Genomic DNA, 13,405 nt, shown 5'->3' with positions numbered 1-13,405 from the left:
CCCCCCCCACCATTCCTCTTTCTCACTATTTCTCTCTGTGCCTCCATCCCTCTCTCACTCCCTGTCTCCCCCAACCCTCATCTATATCTCACGCCCTCTCTCTCGCTTTACTTCCTCAGTCTTATTTTACACAGCCTGCATCTCTATTGTTATCTTTCTTGCTCTTAAAAATATTAAGCTCCCTCTCAAGAACAATGTCTTTCATATAAATCAAGGGCAAGAACACAAGATTAGAACCCATGATGGGACACCTAGAACAGACTTCACTGTCAATAGAAATCACTCATAGAACCAGTAAAAAGAAACATACACACTACCCATATCAGGGATGATAAATCTAAACTGGAGAATCCCTACACTCACAAAGCCATGTATCATTCAGATGTCACACATTTTAAATTGATTTGTCAATACAATACCTTCAATGTCTCCATTTGCTTTGTTTGTTTAAGTAAAGAGAAGTACATAGACACAATAATGGTCATTTAGTGTTGGGAAAAGGTAAGACAGACAGACAGAAACAACAGATGAGAAGTGAAGAAGTAGAACCTACCAGTGGCACCCTTCAACCACCCCCAATGTCTCCGTTCAAACCATAAAAATGTGACCACAAAATTTTTTTACCAACAGCACATCGATACTGAGAAAGTAGGCTTTCGAGGTTATGATAAATTGATGCTGCTTGGTCTTGAGATACCTTTGTTAGCAGAACAAAGTCCTAGGGCAGAGCAAATTTGGTCAGGCTTAAGTTCCTGCAGCAACAACTGGATGATGGTTGGGCCGTACTGCTTGACCAAGTCGTCACATTGCTGTTTCAGATCACCAGGGAGGATGGCACACACTCTGTCCAGCATCTGCTCAATCTCAGTCTGAAACAACATCACACATGTCTTCTGGAATACTTAACCCACAACATAAAACAACATCGCACATGTCCACTGACATGTAAAAACAAAGCAAAATTTCACATCACATTGCCAGAGTATCTTTGATTGTAAACTCACTAAACACTTTGCCCCCACAGGACGCGATCAGCGACGGTAAAAAGCCGCATCTTTTCCCCACGGGACGCTGATCAGCAACTGTGTGATATAGCGTGTACCGCATCTGTATGCTGATCCGTGGGGATAAGAGTTGCGCGGTCTGAGCGCTGTGCGGGTGGATAGTGTTAACATCCATTGCCATATTCACCTTTAATGTTTAGCGACTGTACACTTAAAATGTTCTCAACACTAACAAGCATGAAACAACACTGCAATTCTCAGATCAAGGTAACAAAACTATTTCTATTTGACCAGACTCTTTGATAAAGAACAATCTGGAGGCACAAGATATATCATTGACAAATCTAATACATTTTTTGTTGTTGTTTATACTCATATTTATGAATCGCTTTTCACATGCAGTTTAATCCTGTAGATTAGGACCTAATTCATGAATGCCTCATTAAAAACCAAAATCCACACAGAAAAGTAAAATAAACAGGAGCCCTCACCTCCGTGCTGTTTTTCTCTAGGAAAGTGTCCAGATACTGCACCACAAGCTTGCAAAGGTCACACAGTTCACTGTTTGGTTGAGCCAATTTCACTGTGGCAACAGAGAAAAAAAGAAAGGAGAAATAGCAATTAAATCTCATGGAGTGTATACATTACAGCAATACAAAAAATACGAAGAGCATTTGAGGATAAGATAGAAAAATATACAAAGTCATCTTCGAATATCATCAAACCACTCAGCCATTGTTACACATTCAAAATTGAACCAATTTAATGAATACCTATGAAAACAACTAAAAATCATTGTTTAAATTCAGTAATAGTTTATAGTATGATTAGAAGAAACAAAACTAAACAACATACATTCAACAACAAATACATGCAAGAGACTTTTGGACTAAAATAACAATCGACTTGAGAAATTGTTCAAACTGAGAAAATAAACGTTTATCCCATGAGATCAGAAACAAGATCATTAACAAGCCTGTCCTGAGATACCTTTGTTAGCCGAGCAAAGTCCTAGGGCAGAGCACACTTGGTCAGGCTTAAGTTCCTGCAGCAACAACTGGATGATGGTTGGGCCGTACTGCTTGACCAGGTCGTCACATTGCTGTTTCAGATCACCAGGGAGGATGGCACACACTCTGTCCAGCATCTGCTCAATCTCAGCCTGGAACAACATCACAAGCCCAGGACTTTTAGATGAAAATTAACAATCAGATTGAGAATAGGTTTAAACTATTTAAAAAATGATTATCCCATGAGAACAAAAACAAGATAATTTAAAAGCTATTTCTATCTAATTAAAAAAATGCCAAATCACTTTTCACTTTTGTACTTTTCTCTTAGACAAGACTTATTTCTCACTGCCCCTTTCAAAACCAAAATCCACACAGAAAAGCAAAACAAACAGGAGCCCTCACCTCCGTGCTGTTCTTCTCTAGGAAAGTGTCCAGATACTGCACCACAAGCTTGCAAAGGTCACACAGTTCACTGTTTGGTTGGGCCAGTTTCACTGTAGTTACAAATAAAAGAAGAAAAGAGATAGAATAATCAAATAAAATGGAGTGTATCTATTACAGCAATGCAAAAAAAAAAGAAGGGTATTTTAGGTTAAGGTAAGAAAACATTATACATAATCATCTACAAATATCATCAAACCACTTAGCCATTGTCATGTATTAAAACTTGAACACGTTTAATGAAAACAACATATTAAAACAGCTAAAATCATTTTAAAAACTCTGTAATGGTTTAATAAGATGAAACAAAACAAATCAAACTACATACAACAGCAAATCTCAGCTGAGGAATTTTTGACTAAAAATATTAATAAAGTTGAGACAAAGCTCAGGTTTAAAAAAAGACAATTATCCCATGAGAGCAGAAACAAGATCATTAACAAGCCTGTCGTGAGATACCTTTGTTAGCCGAGCAAAGTCCTAGGGCAGAGCACACTTGGTCAGGCTTAAGTTCCTGCAGCAACAACTGGATGATGGTTGGGCCGTACTGCTTGACCAGGTCGTCACATTGCTGTTTCAGATCACCAGGGAGGATGGCACACACTCTGTCCAGCATCTGCTCAATCTCAGCCTGAAACAACATCACAAGCCCAGGAATTTTAGATGAAAATTAACGAAAATTAATAATCAGATTGAGACATGGCTCATACTAGAAAAAAACAAAGCAATTATCCCATGAGAACAAAAACAAGATCATTTACAAGATTGTTTCACAAAATTATTCCTATCTAAAAAATGGCAAATCACTTTTCACTTTTGTACTTTTCTCTTAGACAAGATTAATTTCTCACTGCCGTTTTCAAAAACAAAATCCACACAGAAAAGTAAAATAAACAGGAGCCTTCACCTCCGTGCTGTTCTTCTCTAGGAAAGTGTCCAGATACTGCACCACAAGCTTGCAAAGGTCACACAGTTCACTGTTTGGTTGGGCCAGTTTCACTGTCACCATGGATAGAGAATGGAGATATTATATGTGTCCATCAATATTGTCAAAGAAATTTAAAAACTATTAAACAATTTCCCCATTATCATGAATTCCAAATTGAATACACTTTATGGAAACAACTAAAATCATTACAAAATTATGTAATGGTACAACATGATGAAGAACAACCAAAACAACCAAACACACATACAACTGCGAGTGTCATCAGAAGACTTGGATTAAAAAACCCCATCAAGTTGAGACAAGGCTCATGCTAAAAAAGACAAACAATTATCCCATAAGAACAGAAACAAGATCATTGACAAGCCTGTCCCAAGATACCTTTGTTAGCCGAGCAAAGTCCTAGGGCAGAGCACACTTGGTCAGGCTTAAGTTCCTGCAGCAACAACTGGATGATGGTTGGGCCGTACTGCTTGACCAGGTCGTCACATTGCTGTTTCAGATCACCAGGGAGGATGGCACACACTCTGTCCAGCATCTGCTCAATCTCAGCCTGAAACAACATCACAAGCCCAGGAATTTTAGACTAAGATTAACAATCAGATTGAGATATGGCTCAAACTAAGAAAACCCCAAAAACAATTATCACATGAGAACAAAAACAAGGTCATTTACAAGATTGTTTCACAAAATTATTTCTATCTAAAAAATGCCAAAGCACTTTTCACTTTCAGGCTGTTCTAATGGACAAGATTTCTTTCTTTCAAAAAACCAAAATCCACACAGAAAAGTAAAACAAACAGGAGCCCTCACCTCCGTGCTGTTCTTCTCTAGGAAAGTGTCCAGATACTGCACCACAAGCTTGCAAAGGTCACACAGTTCACTGTTTGGTTGGGCCAATTTCACTGTAATGAGGAATTAAGAAAAAGAATTAATTAAATATACTGAAGGGTGTGTATTACAGCAAAAACACAGCAAGTAAAAAAAAAAAAAATTAAGAGCATTTCATGTTCAGATATGAGGACATAATGTTCATGTGTGATTGTGAGTATCGCTAAAAGAATCTTATAAATATTTAAAAAATTAACCCATTGCCATGAATTCAAAACTGTATATACATAGACACACAACTGAAACCATTAACTCACTTGCGACTGGGCCCTTTCACCAGCCACAAGCGTTGAAGACTGGCGTTTTGGGGGGTATTTCAATAAATCACCACAACTCTCAGAATTACCCTATTGTAATCATTTTTTGACACAGTAAAGTAACATTCAAGCTTAATCTAATACAAAAAACTAAAGTTGTCTAAGTGTAATACTTTAATTTGTATGATTTTTAAAAAATTGGCATGAATTTGATTTTCGAAAAATTTCCAGAGACGTGACAAGTAGAATGAAATTCACTGCAACAACAAAAATAAAAGTTCAAAGTGTTCTGGTTTGATTTGTATACATGTGCAAGTGCTTAGTGAAAATATAAAAGCTGGTCTGTGCATTGATTCAGACCCATACACTGAATTACATGAGACAGATGTACGGCACGACGTTGTGATTTCGTTGCGCGAAAAACAACACCGGTACTAGTGCTAGATCTAGCCCTAGAACTACGACTCGGGCCGTGTTCGGGTACATATCCAGGATCCTAACTATTAGACACATCATATTCTGAGACACTAGAACTAGTAAAACGCACAGAAGTATAGAAAACGGCGAAATTATGTGATTCTTGTTCATGCGACTTCTTCGACCGTTACTACGACGCGACTGTCGGATTACTATGAGCTGTATAGAAAAAAACAAAGCGCGAGTTCCGGTCTGTTCAACCTCAGTTGGGGTCACTGTCCTTCACCTTCAATAATTTAAAAACTACCGGACCCAGAGATACGAAACGAAGTCTAAGTAGCTCAGGCTTGGCCAAACAAGGGTACGAGGCGGGTCTCGCGATCCGTGCGTGATTTGTAGAGCGAAAAAAAAATTCCAAAGTTGGTCACGCAGGGCTTGTGAGACCCGACGCGAGCGTCATGGCGGGGGTCACGCAACTGTTGTGTGACCCGTCTGAAGTGAGTTAAAAAAATTGTAATGGAATAATATCTTGAAAAATAAACCCCAACAAAATAACACAGAGACAACAGCAAATATCAGCTGAGGACTTGTGGACTAAAAATAGCAATCAAGTTGAGACAAGGCTCAGGCATAAAAAGACAATTATCACATGAGAGCAGAAACAAGATCATTGACAAGCCTGTCCTGAGATACCTTTGTTAGCCGAGCAAAGTCCTAGGGCAGAGCACACTTGGTCAGGCTTAAGTTCCTGCAGCAACAACTGGATGATGGTTGGGCCGTACTGCTTGACCAGGTCGTCACATTGCTGTTTCAGATCACCAGGGAGGATGGCACACACTCTGTCCAGCATCTGCTCAATCTCAGCCTGAAACAACATCACAAGCCCAGGACTTTTAGACTAAGATTAACAATCAGATTGAGACATGGCGTGAACTAAGAAAACCCCCAAAAAACAATTATCACATGAGAACAAAAACAAGGTCATTTACAAGATTGTTTCACAAAATTATTTCTATCTAAAAAATGCCAAAGCACTTTTCACTTTTGTACTTTTCAGTTGGACTGGACTTATTTCTCATTGCCCCTTTCAAAACCAAAATCCACACATACAAAAGTAAAACAAACAGGAGCCCTCACCTCCGTGCTGTTCTTCTCTAGGAAAGTGTCCAGATACTGCACCACAAGCTTGCAAAGGTCACACAGTTCACTGTTTGGTTGGGCCAGTTTCACTGTCACCAGGGATAGAGAATGGAGATATTATACGTGTCCATCAATATTGTCAAAGAATTTTTAAAAACTATTAAACAATTTCCCCATTATCATGAATTCCAAATTGAATACACTTTATGGAAACAACTAAAATCATTACAAAATTATGTAATGGTACAACACGATGAAGAACAACCAAAACAACCAAACACACATACAACTGCGAGAGTCATCAGAAGACTTGGATTAAAAAAACCCATCAAGTTGAGACAAGACTCATGCTAAAAAAGACAAACAATTATCCCATGAGAACAGAAACAAGATCATTGACAAGCCTGTCCTGAGATACCTTTGTTAGCCGAGCAAAGTCCTAGGGCAGAGCACACTTGGTCAGGCTTAAGTTCCTGCAGCAACAATTGGATGATGGTTGGGCCGTACTGCTTGACCAGGTCGTCACATTGCTGTTTCAGATCACCAGGGAGGATGGCACACACTCTGTCCAGCATCTGCTCAATCTCAGCCTGGAACAACATCACAAGCCCAGGACTTTTAGATGAAAATTAACAATCAGATTGAGATATGGCTCAAACTTTTAAAAAAAACAACCCAACAATTATCCTATGAGAACAAAAACAAGATAATTTACAAGCCTTTTTCACAAAATTATTTCTATCTAAAAAATGTTGAATCACTTTTCACTTTTGCACTTTTCTCTTGGACTAGATTCCAGATTTATTTCTCATTGACGCTTAAAAAACCCAAAATCCACACATACAAAAGTAAAACAAACAGGAGCCCTCACCTCCGTGCTGTTCTTCTCTAGGAAAGTGTCCAGATACTGCACCACAAGCTTGCAAAGGTCACACAGTTCACTGTTTGGTTGGGCCAATTTCACTGTAAGGATGAATTAAGAAAAAGAATTAATTAAATATACCAGAGCGTGTGTATTACAGCAAAAACACAGCAATGAAAAAAAAAAATTAAGAGCATTTCATGTTCAGATATGAGGATAAAATATTCATGTGTGTCTGTGATTATCGCAAAAGAATCTTATAAATATAAAACCATGAACCCATTGCCTTGAATTCAAAACTGTACATACATAGACACACAACAAAAACCATAACAACTTTTGTAATGGAACAATATCTTGAACAAAAAACCCCGAACAAAACAACAAACATACAATAGCAAATATCAGCTGAGGACCTTTTTTTTTTCTTTCTTTTTTTTAAAAAGTAGAGGTTTTACGGCGCTCGCAACTGCATAAGGTCATATGAGCACCAAGGGGTGGGTGTCAACAGAGAAGTCTTTACAGGGAATCAGACCTGCTCATCTCTCTAGCTTCAACAGCACAAGGTCTGCTTCGACTATCAAGGCACCCCAAAATAGCAGGTCACAAGAGATTGACAAACATACAAAAAAGTAGAGGAAAATGACAATAGTAAGGATCAGGAAAGAAAAAGCAGCAGTTCCCTGTTGTAGATCAGGCACAGTTATGAGCATGACATGAGTCAGCCCATTTACAATTCTACTATGCTTGAACGATAAATGTCCCCCCTTTGGGAATGAGGACTTCTGGATTAAAAATAACCATCAAGTTGAGACAAGGCTCAGGCGAAAAAAGACAATTATCCCATGAGAACAGAAACAAGATCATTAACAAGCCTGTCCCAAGATACCTTTGTTAGCCGAGCAAAGTCCTAGGGCAGAGCACACTTGGTCAGGCTTAAGTTCCTGCAGCAACAACTGGATGATGGTTGGGCCGTACTGCTTGACCAGGTCGTCACATTGCTGTTTCAGATCACCAGGGAGGATGGCACACACTCTGTCCAGCATCTGCTCAATCTCAGCCTGGAACAACATCGCACATGTCAGTGACAAACTCCACAACATAAAACAATATTACATTGCCAGAAGATATTTGATACAAGACTTACTAAACAATCATTACCATATTCTCCCTTAAATGTTCACTGATTCTACACTTCAAATGTTCTCAATATTAACAAGCATGGAACAACCCTGCAATTCTTAGAACAAGAAAATTATTTCTATTACACCAGTCTCTTTGGTGAAGAACAAAAAGGAGGCAAAAGATGCATCTATGACATATTTGATACATTCTTTTTTTTTTGCTTATACTCGTATTTAAGAATCAATTTTCACATAAAAACTATTCCTCTAGGGCAAGACCTTACTCCTGAATGCCTCTGTCAAAAAACCAAAACCTAAAACCAAAAGTAAAACAAACAGGAGCCCTCACCTCCGTGCTGTTCTTCTCTAGGAAAGTGTCCAGATACTGCACCACAAGCTTGCAAAGGTCACACAGTTCACTGTTTGGTTGGGCCAGTTTCACTGTGGCCATAGAGAAAAAAAAGAAAGGAGAAATAACAATTAAATCTCATGGAGTGTATACATTACAGCAATGCAAAAATACCAAGGGCATTTGAAGTCAAGATAGGAAAATATTATACATGGTCATCTATGAATATCATCAAACCACTCAGCCATTGTTACACATTCAAAATTGAACCAATTTAATGAATACCTATGAAAACAACTAAAAATCATTGTTTAAATTCAGTAATAGTTTATAGTATGATTAGAAGAAACAAAACTAAACAACATACATTCAACAACAAATACATGCGAGAGACTTTTGGACTAAAATAACAATCGACTTGAGAAATTGTTCAAACTGAGAAAATAAACGATTATAATAATAATAATAATTGCATTTATATAGCGCATATCCATGCTCAAGAGAATGCTCTATGCGCTTTACAACTATTATTACCCCAGCAGACCCTCTGAGAACACTCAGAAACATTCTCAGCTTCCGCGGAAGCATACAGTGCAAGCTGCGGATTTCACGCGCTCAAACACTATCAAACTGACAAGATCTTTCACTGTCTATAGTCGGGTACCCATTTCCACCTGGGTGAAGTAAGGAAAATTTGTGCAAAGTGCCTTTCCCAAGGACACAACGTCAGGCCCCTGACGGGATTCGAACCCACGACCTTATGGTTGCGAGTCCGAGAGCCTAACCACTAGGCCACGATTATCCCATGAGAGCAGAAACAAGATAATTAACAAGCCTGTCCCAAGATACCTTTGTTAGCCGAGCAAAGTCCTAGGGCAGAGCACACTTGGTCAGGCTTAAGTTCCTGCACCAACAACTGGATGATGGTTGGGCCGAACAGCTTGACCAGGTTGTCACATTGCTGTTTCAGATCACCAGGGAGGATGGCACACACTCTGTCCAGCAGCTGCTCAATCTCAGCCTGAAACAACATCACACAAGTCTACTGAAAAACTCCACAACATAAAACAACATCACACATGTCACTGACAAACTTACTCCACAACATAAATGAACTTCACATTACATTACCAGGTTATTTTTTATTTATTGCTTATTGTTTCAGGAAGCAACATCTCTGCACTCCGGACATGTCCATTGATGCTCCGTTGCTCTCTCCAAAATGTCGCCGAGGGTCCTTCTACTGATTGTGCCAGTGCACATCTGGTTGAACATTCTTCTGTTCTTTCCTGCAAGGATGCCAGATTTTCCGCTTCCCTTTTTTTATTCCCAGAAGTATCATCCTCTCCAAGGCAGTACTATTTAAAAGTCACTTAATAAACCACTGCCCAATTTTTCCCCTTCGCAAGACGAAAACGAGATGCACATTGCCTCTGACATCATGTATTCCCCGAACCTTTACCACCAATACTATGTTTATGCGTACAACACTTTCAGAGTGTACGAGCAGGGACAAGAGCAACACAATTGCAGTCTATCAGCACAGTATTTTTAAAATTAATAATACAAATACACCTCTTATAAAAACAAGTAACAAAAAGAATTCTGATGATAACCAGAACAGAATCTCACCTCTGTGCTGTTCTTCACCAGGAAACTATCCAGATACTGCACCACATACATGCACACGTTGCACAGTTCAGGAGTTGCTTTCTTGGGAGCTACCTCCACCACTTTTCTTGCAGCTGCACAAACGTTATCGAAAAACAAAATCTTTCAAAATGTAAAAACTTTTGTTTCATTCAATGCCAGATGTAGAATATACTTATAGGGGATAGAGCGATATATATATAAATACTATCTATTATTATTGTTATCATTACTTATTATTACTACTACTACCAAAGCAGACCTGATTGCACTCTGAAACAATCTCAACTTCTGCGGAAGCATACAGTGCAAATCTACCAACAGTCCAACACGTATCGTGAAAATTTACAAGTAAAAATTTTTGTGCAGCATCTCTATCTTTTCACCATATTCTTTTGTTAATTCCCCCCCCCCCCTCAATGTTAAACAGTTGTGTTGCAGCATACAAACAAAAAGTTTCCGATTGTCAGTTTTTCTGTGAGAGAGTGAAGAAACAAAGGCAGCTAGTCACAAATAACCAGTGACAAAAGATAACACAAAAGATGGCATATAAACCAACCTATCACCAATGGTGTAACATTAGTTACTATCATCCTTACACAAATTTTCCTCACCAACCTATCACCAATGATATAACAGTAGTTACTATCATCCTTACACAAATTTTCCTCACTTCACCCAGGCGGTGTTATTGGAGTAATGAAATATTGAGAGTTACGGGCCCATGGGACTAGGGGGCGCTGAGCGAGCGGAACAGAGTTGCCGCCCCATGACACTTGGGGCGCTAAAACATGGTTATAAAGGTGAGGGGGGAATTCTGTGCGGGTCCCTTCTTTTCCGTCTCAGTACTAGAGACTAAGAGTGGCTGACGGTTTCATAGCTGCCGGCAAAGTGACCTCCGAGGGCCCGACGACGTGATCTGAACCGGCCAGCGCAGGCGAGTCGCCACCATACTGAACCTCACATGTTCTCCTGCTCGTGAGTTGCCGCCAGAGGGTAAGTACAGTGTTTCTACCTCGCAATCACAGGTGGGAATGGGAACCAGGTTATTGATCTTGTAAGTTTGTGATAGTGTCTAATCGCTTAATCTCCTGATGCACTGTATGCTTCCCGGGAAGCCAAGAATGTTTCTGAGTGTCCTGAGATCTATCTGCTGGGGTAATAGCATAGATTGTAAAGCGAAGAGAGTTTGCTGTTGAGTAGGGATATACGCTATACAAATTTTATTTATTATTACGCTACAAATACATCTTCTAGAGCTTTCTGTTGAGCGGGGATGTGCATTATACCAATGCTATTTATTACATGTATTACATCACAAACACATCTCCTAATGCCAGTTCCAGACCTACTATCTAAGCCCTTTTTGCGAGTTAAAATCCCTTTCCACCTTTGTTGAGTATCTCAGTCTTTCTAACGGGATACTGTATCCCTCTCAGCCCTGGCCTGACAAGGTCAGAAGTTCGCCTCCTACAAGAATCGTGCCGATGGGGGCATAAAAAACCCCCAAACCAATTACATTTTAAAAAGAATAACATTTTTAAAAATCAAATTAAAAAAATTTTTCTCCAAAGATGACAAAACATGTCCACCTCACTCACCTGAGCACAGTTTCAGGTCTTGACAAATCTGGTCTGGTTTGAGCAAGTCGATCAGTTTGTGAAGGGCAATGGAGGTATACTGCAGCACGATGGAGTTACACTCTTCCTTCAGAGTCCCGGGGAGGGATGCGCAAATTTTCAAAAGACCGGCTTCAATCTCCGCCTGAAAAGGTATGATGCATACAAGTTTTTAAAAAACAACAAACAAAAAATCAAGAAAGAGTGGTCTCAGACAATCATTTGACAATGTGTACTGTTTTAAATCTATCACCTTGAAAACAAAAGACACAGAGTTTGATTCTCAAGAAGGAGGACACAATTTATTGAGCACCTTCATCTTCCTGCAGAGATGTAGTTTCTCATTTAGCCAAGATTGGCCCCGATATGCAGGGTAGGAGTAGCTGCCTCAAAGATTATCTTAACTGCGTCAAAGACAATATAAAAATTCCCAATCAAAGAATATAAAGGTCAGCGTTTGTTAACCCTATCTGTACGCCCTGGGTAATTTTGTAACCCCGATGTTGTATTTTTCACATTCTAAAATACTTCTAGTGCAAAAATCTCAGAAACTTTCAGTATTTCTCAAAAAATCATTTTGACAAACTGCTATGCAAAGCGTACGGATCGGATTAATGAGTAAATTTCCTCTTTGGAAAGTGGTGACACAGAGTTCCTCACGTTGTATGGATATGATAGTAAAATACGACGTACGGATTGGGTTAACCAATAGCCACAAGTCAACATTCGCATTGTGTCAACATCAATATTTAGTTTAGTTTTAGTAGGAGATCTCTGGTACACACAACACATCAAACTCTGTGTCTTTTGTTTTCAACCCAATAGGTTTAAAACAGCACACATTGTCTGAGACCACTCAACATCCGCAGTCAGCCAACATTCTCAAAAGAAAGGCGGATTTATTTCATTCCATCATATTGTTTATAAAAACAACAAACAGTGTTTGTAGGGGGGGGGGGGGGGGGTGGGGGGGTTCCCATTTCCCATTAGGTTTTTAGTACATTGTCATGAAGTATCAGTACAGTGATCTGTCTGCCTTATTTGTTTTGTTTTAGTAGAGGTTTTACGGTGCTTGCAACTGTGTAAGGTCATATGAGCGCCAGATGATTAGAGGATTACAAGAGAGTAACAAACATAAAAAAGAAGGAGGGGAGATAAGGACGATAAATGTTTGATAGGAAAGAAGAAGCAAACCACACCAGAGCACCTGCCAACCACCCACTGTCAGTCTACAAGGTATGTAAAATACTGTGGAGATAGAAAAAAAAGCTCCCCCCAAAAAGACGAGTACCACAGAAAAACCACAAAATAATAGTAACAATAGTTTTTCAATGTCTGACGACGACCAATACATCTGCAAAGAAAAATATTTTCTTAACGAGAAATAGAAGAAACTAGCTGGGCCCCCTTTCGATGAAAGGAATGATCGGCGCCTTAATATCAGCTAAAAGTCATTGGCCTACTTTATTTACACTCTACTGGAATGGGGAAATAAATCTTGAGAGATGCAAAAATTAGAAGGTCTTGTTCTATACTCTCAAAATGATATGCCCCTCGTGAAATATCACTTCCAGATTTTATAAAATTACAGAGACAGAAGCGTCGGCCTACAAAAGCGATCGGCGAAATAAAGGAATTTAGCTTTTTGCAGCAAAACTGTCTCAAAACTGAAAAAACCAAGGGCGTCATGAT

General features: G+C 39.2%; 1 protein-coding gene across 1 annotated transcript in view; it reads right to left on the bottom strand.

Moving 5' to 3' along the window:
• The window catches only part of LOC101860584, a gene marked incomplete in the record, with an annotated part of 125,671 nt that overhangs the window by 44,605 nt on the left and 67,661 nt on the right, over positions 1-13,405 (bottom strand). Inside the window, 17 exon segments of the mRNA XM_035970672.1 lie at positions 698-869; positions 1,496-1,587; positions 1,995-2,166; positions 2,420-2,511; positions 2,918-3,089; positions 3,366-3,457; positions 3,786-3,957; positions 4,218-4,309; positions 5,663-5,834; positions 6,107-6,198; positions 6,528-6,699; positions 6,981-7,072; positions 7,861-8,032; positions 8,445-8,536; positions 9,294-9,465; positions 10,077-10,189; positions 11,696-11,858. Of these exon segments, the coding sequence (XP_035826565.1) occupies positions 698-869; positions 1,496-1,587; positions 1,995-2,166; positions 2,420-2,511; positions 2,918-3,089; positions 3,366-3,457; positions 3,786-3,957; positions 4,218-4,309; positions 5,663-5,834; positions 6,107-6,198; positions 6,528-6,699; positions 6,981-7,072; positions 7,861-8,032; positions 8,445-8,536; positions 9,294-9,465; positions 10,077-10,189; positions 11,696-11,858 (2,296 nt within the window).

The sequence above is a fragment of the Aplysia californica genome, unplaced genomic scaffold (assembly GCF_000002075.1).
Source record: "Aplysia californica isolate F4 #8 unplaced genomic scaffold, AplCal3.0 scaffold00304, whole genome shotgun sequence".
Taxonomy (NCBI): domain Eukaryota; kingdom Metazoa; phylum Mollusca; class Gastropoda; order Aplysiida; family Aplysiidae; genus Aplysia; species Aplysia californica.
This window is presented reverse-complemented; position numbering and strand designations above follow the sequence as displayed.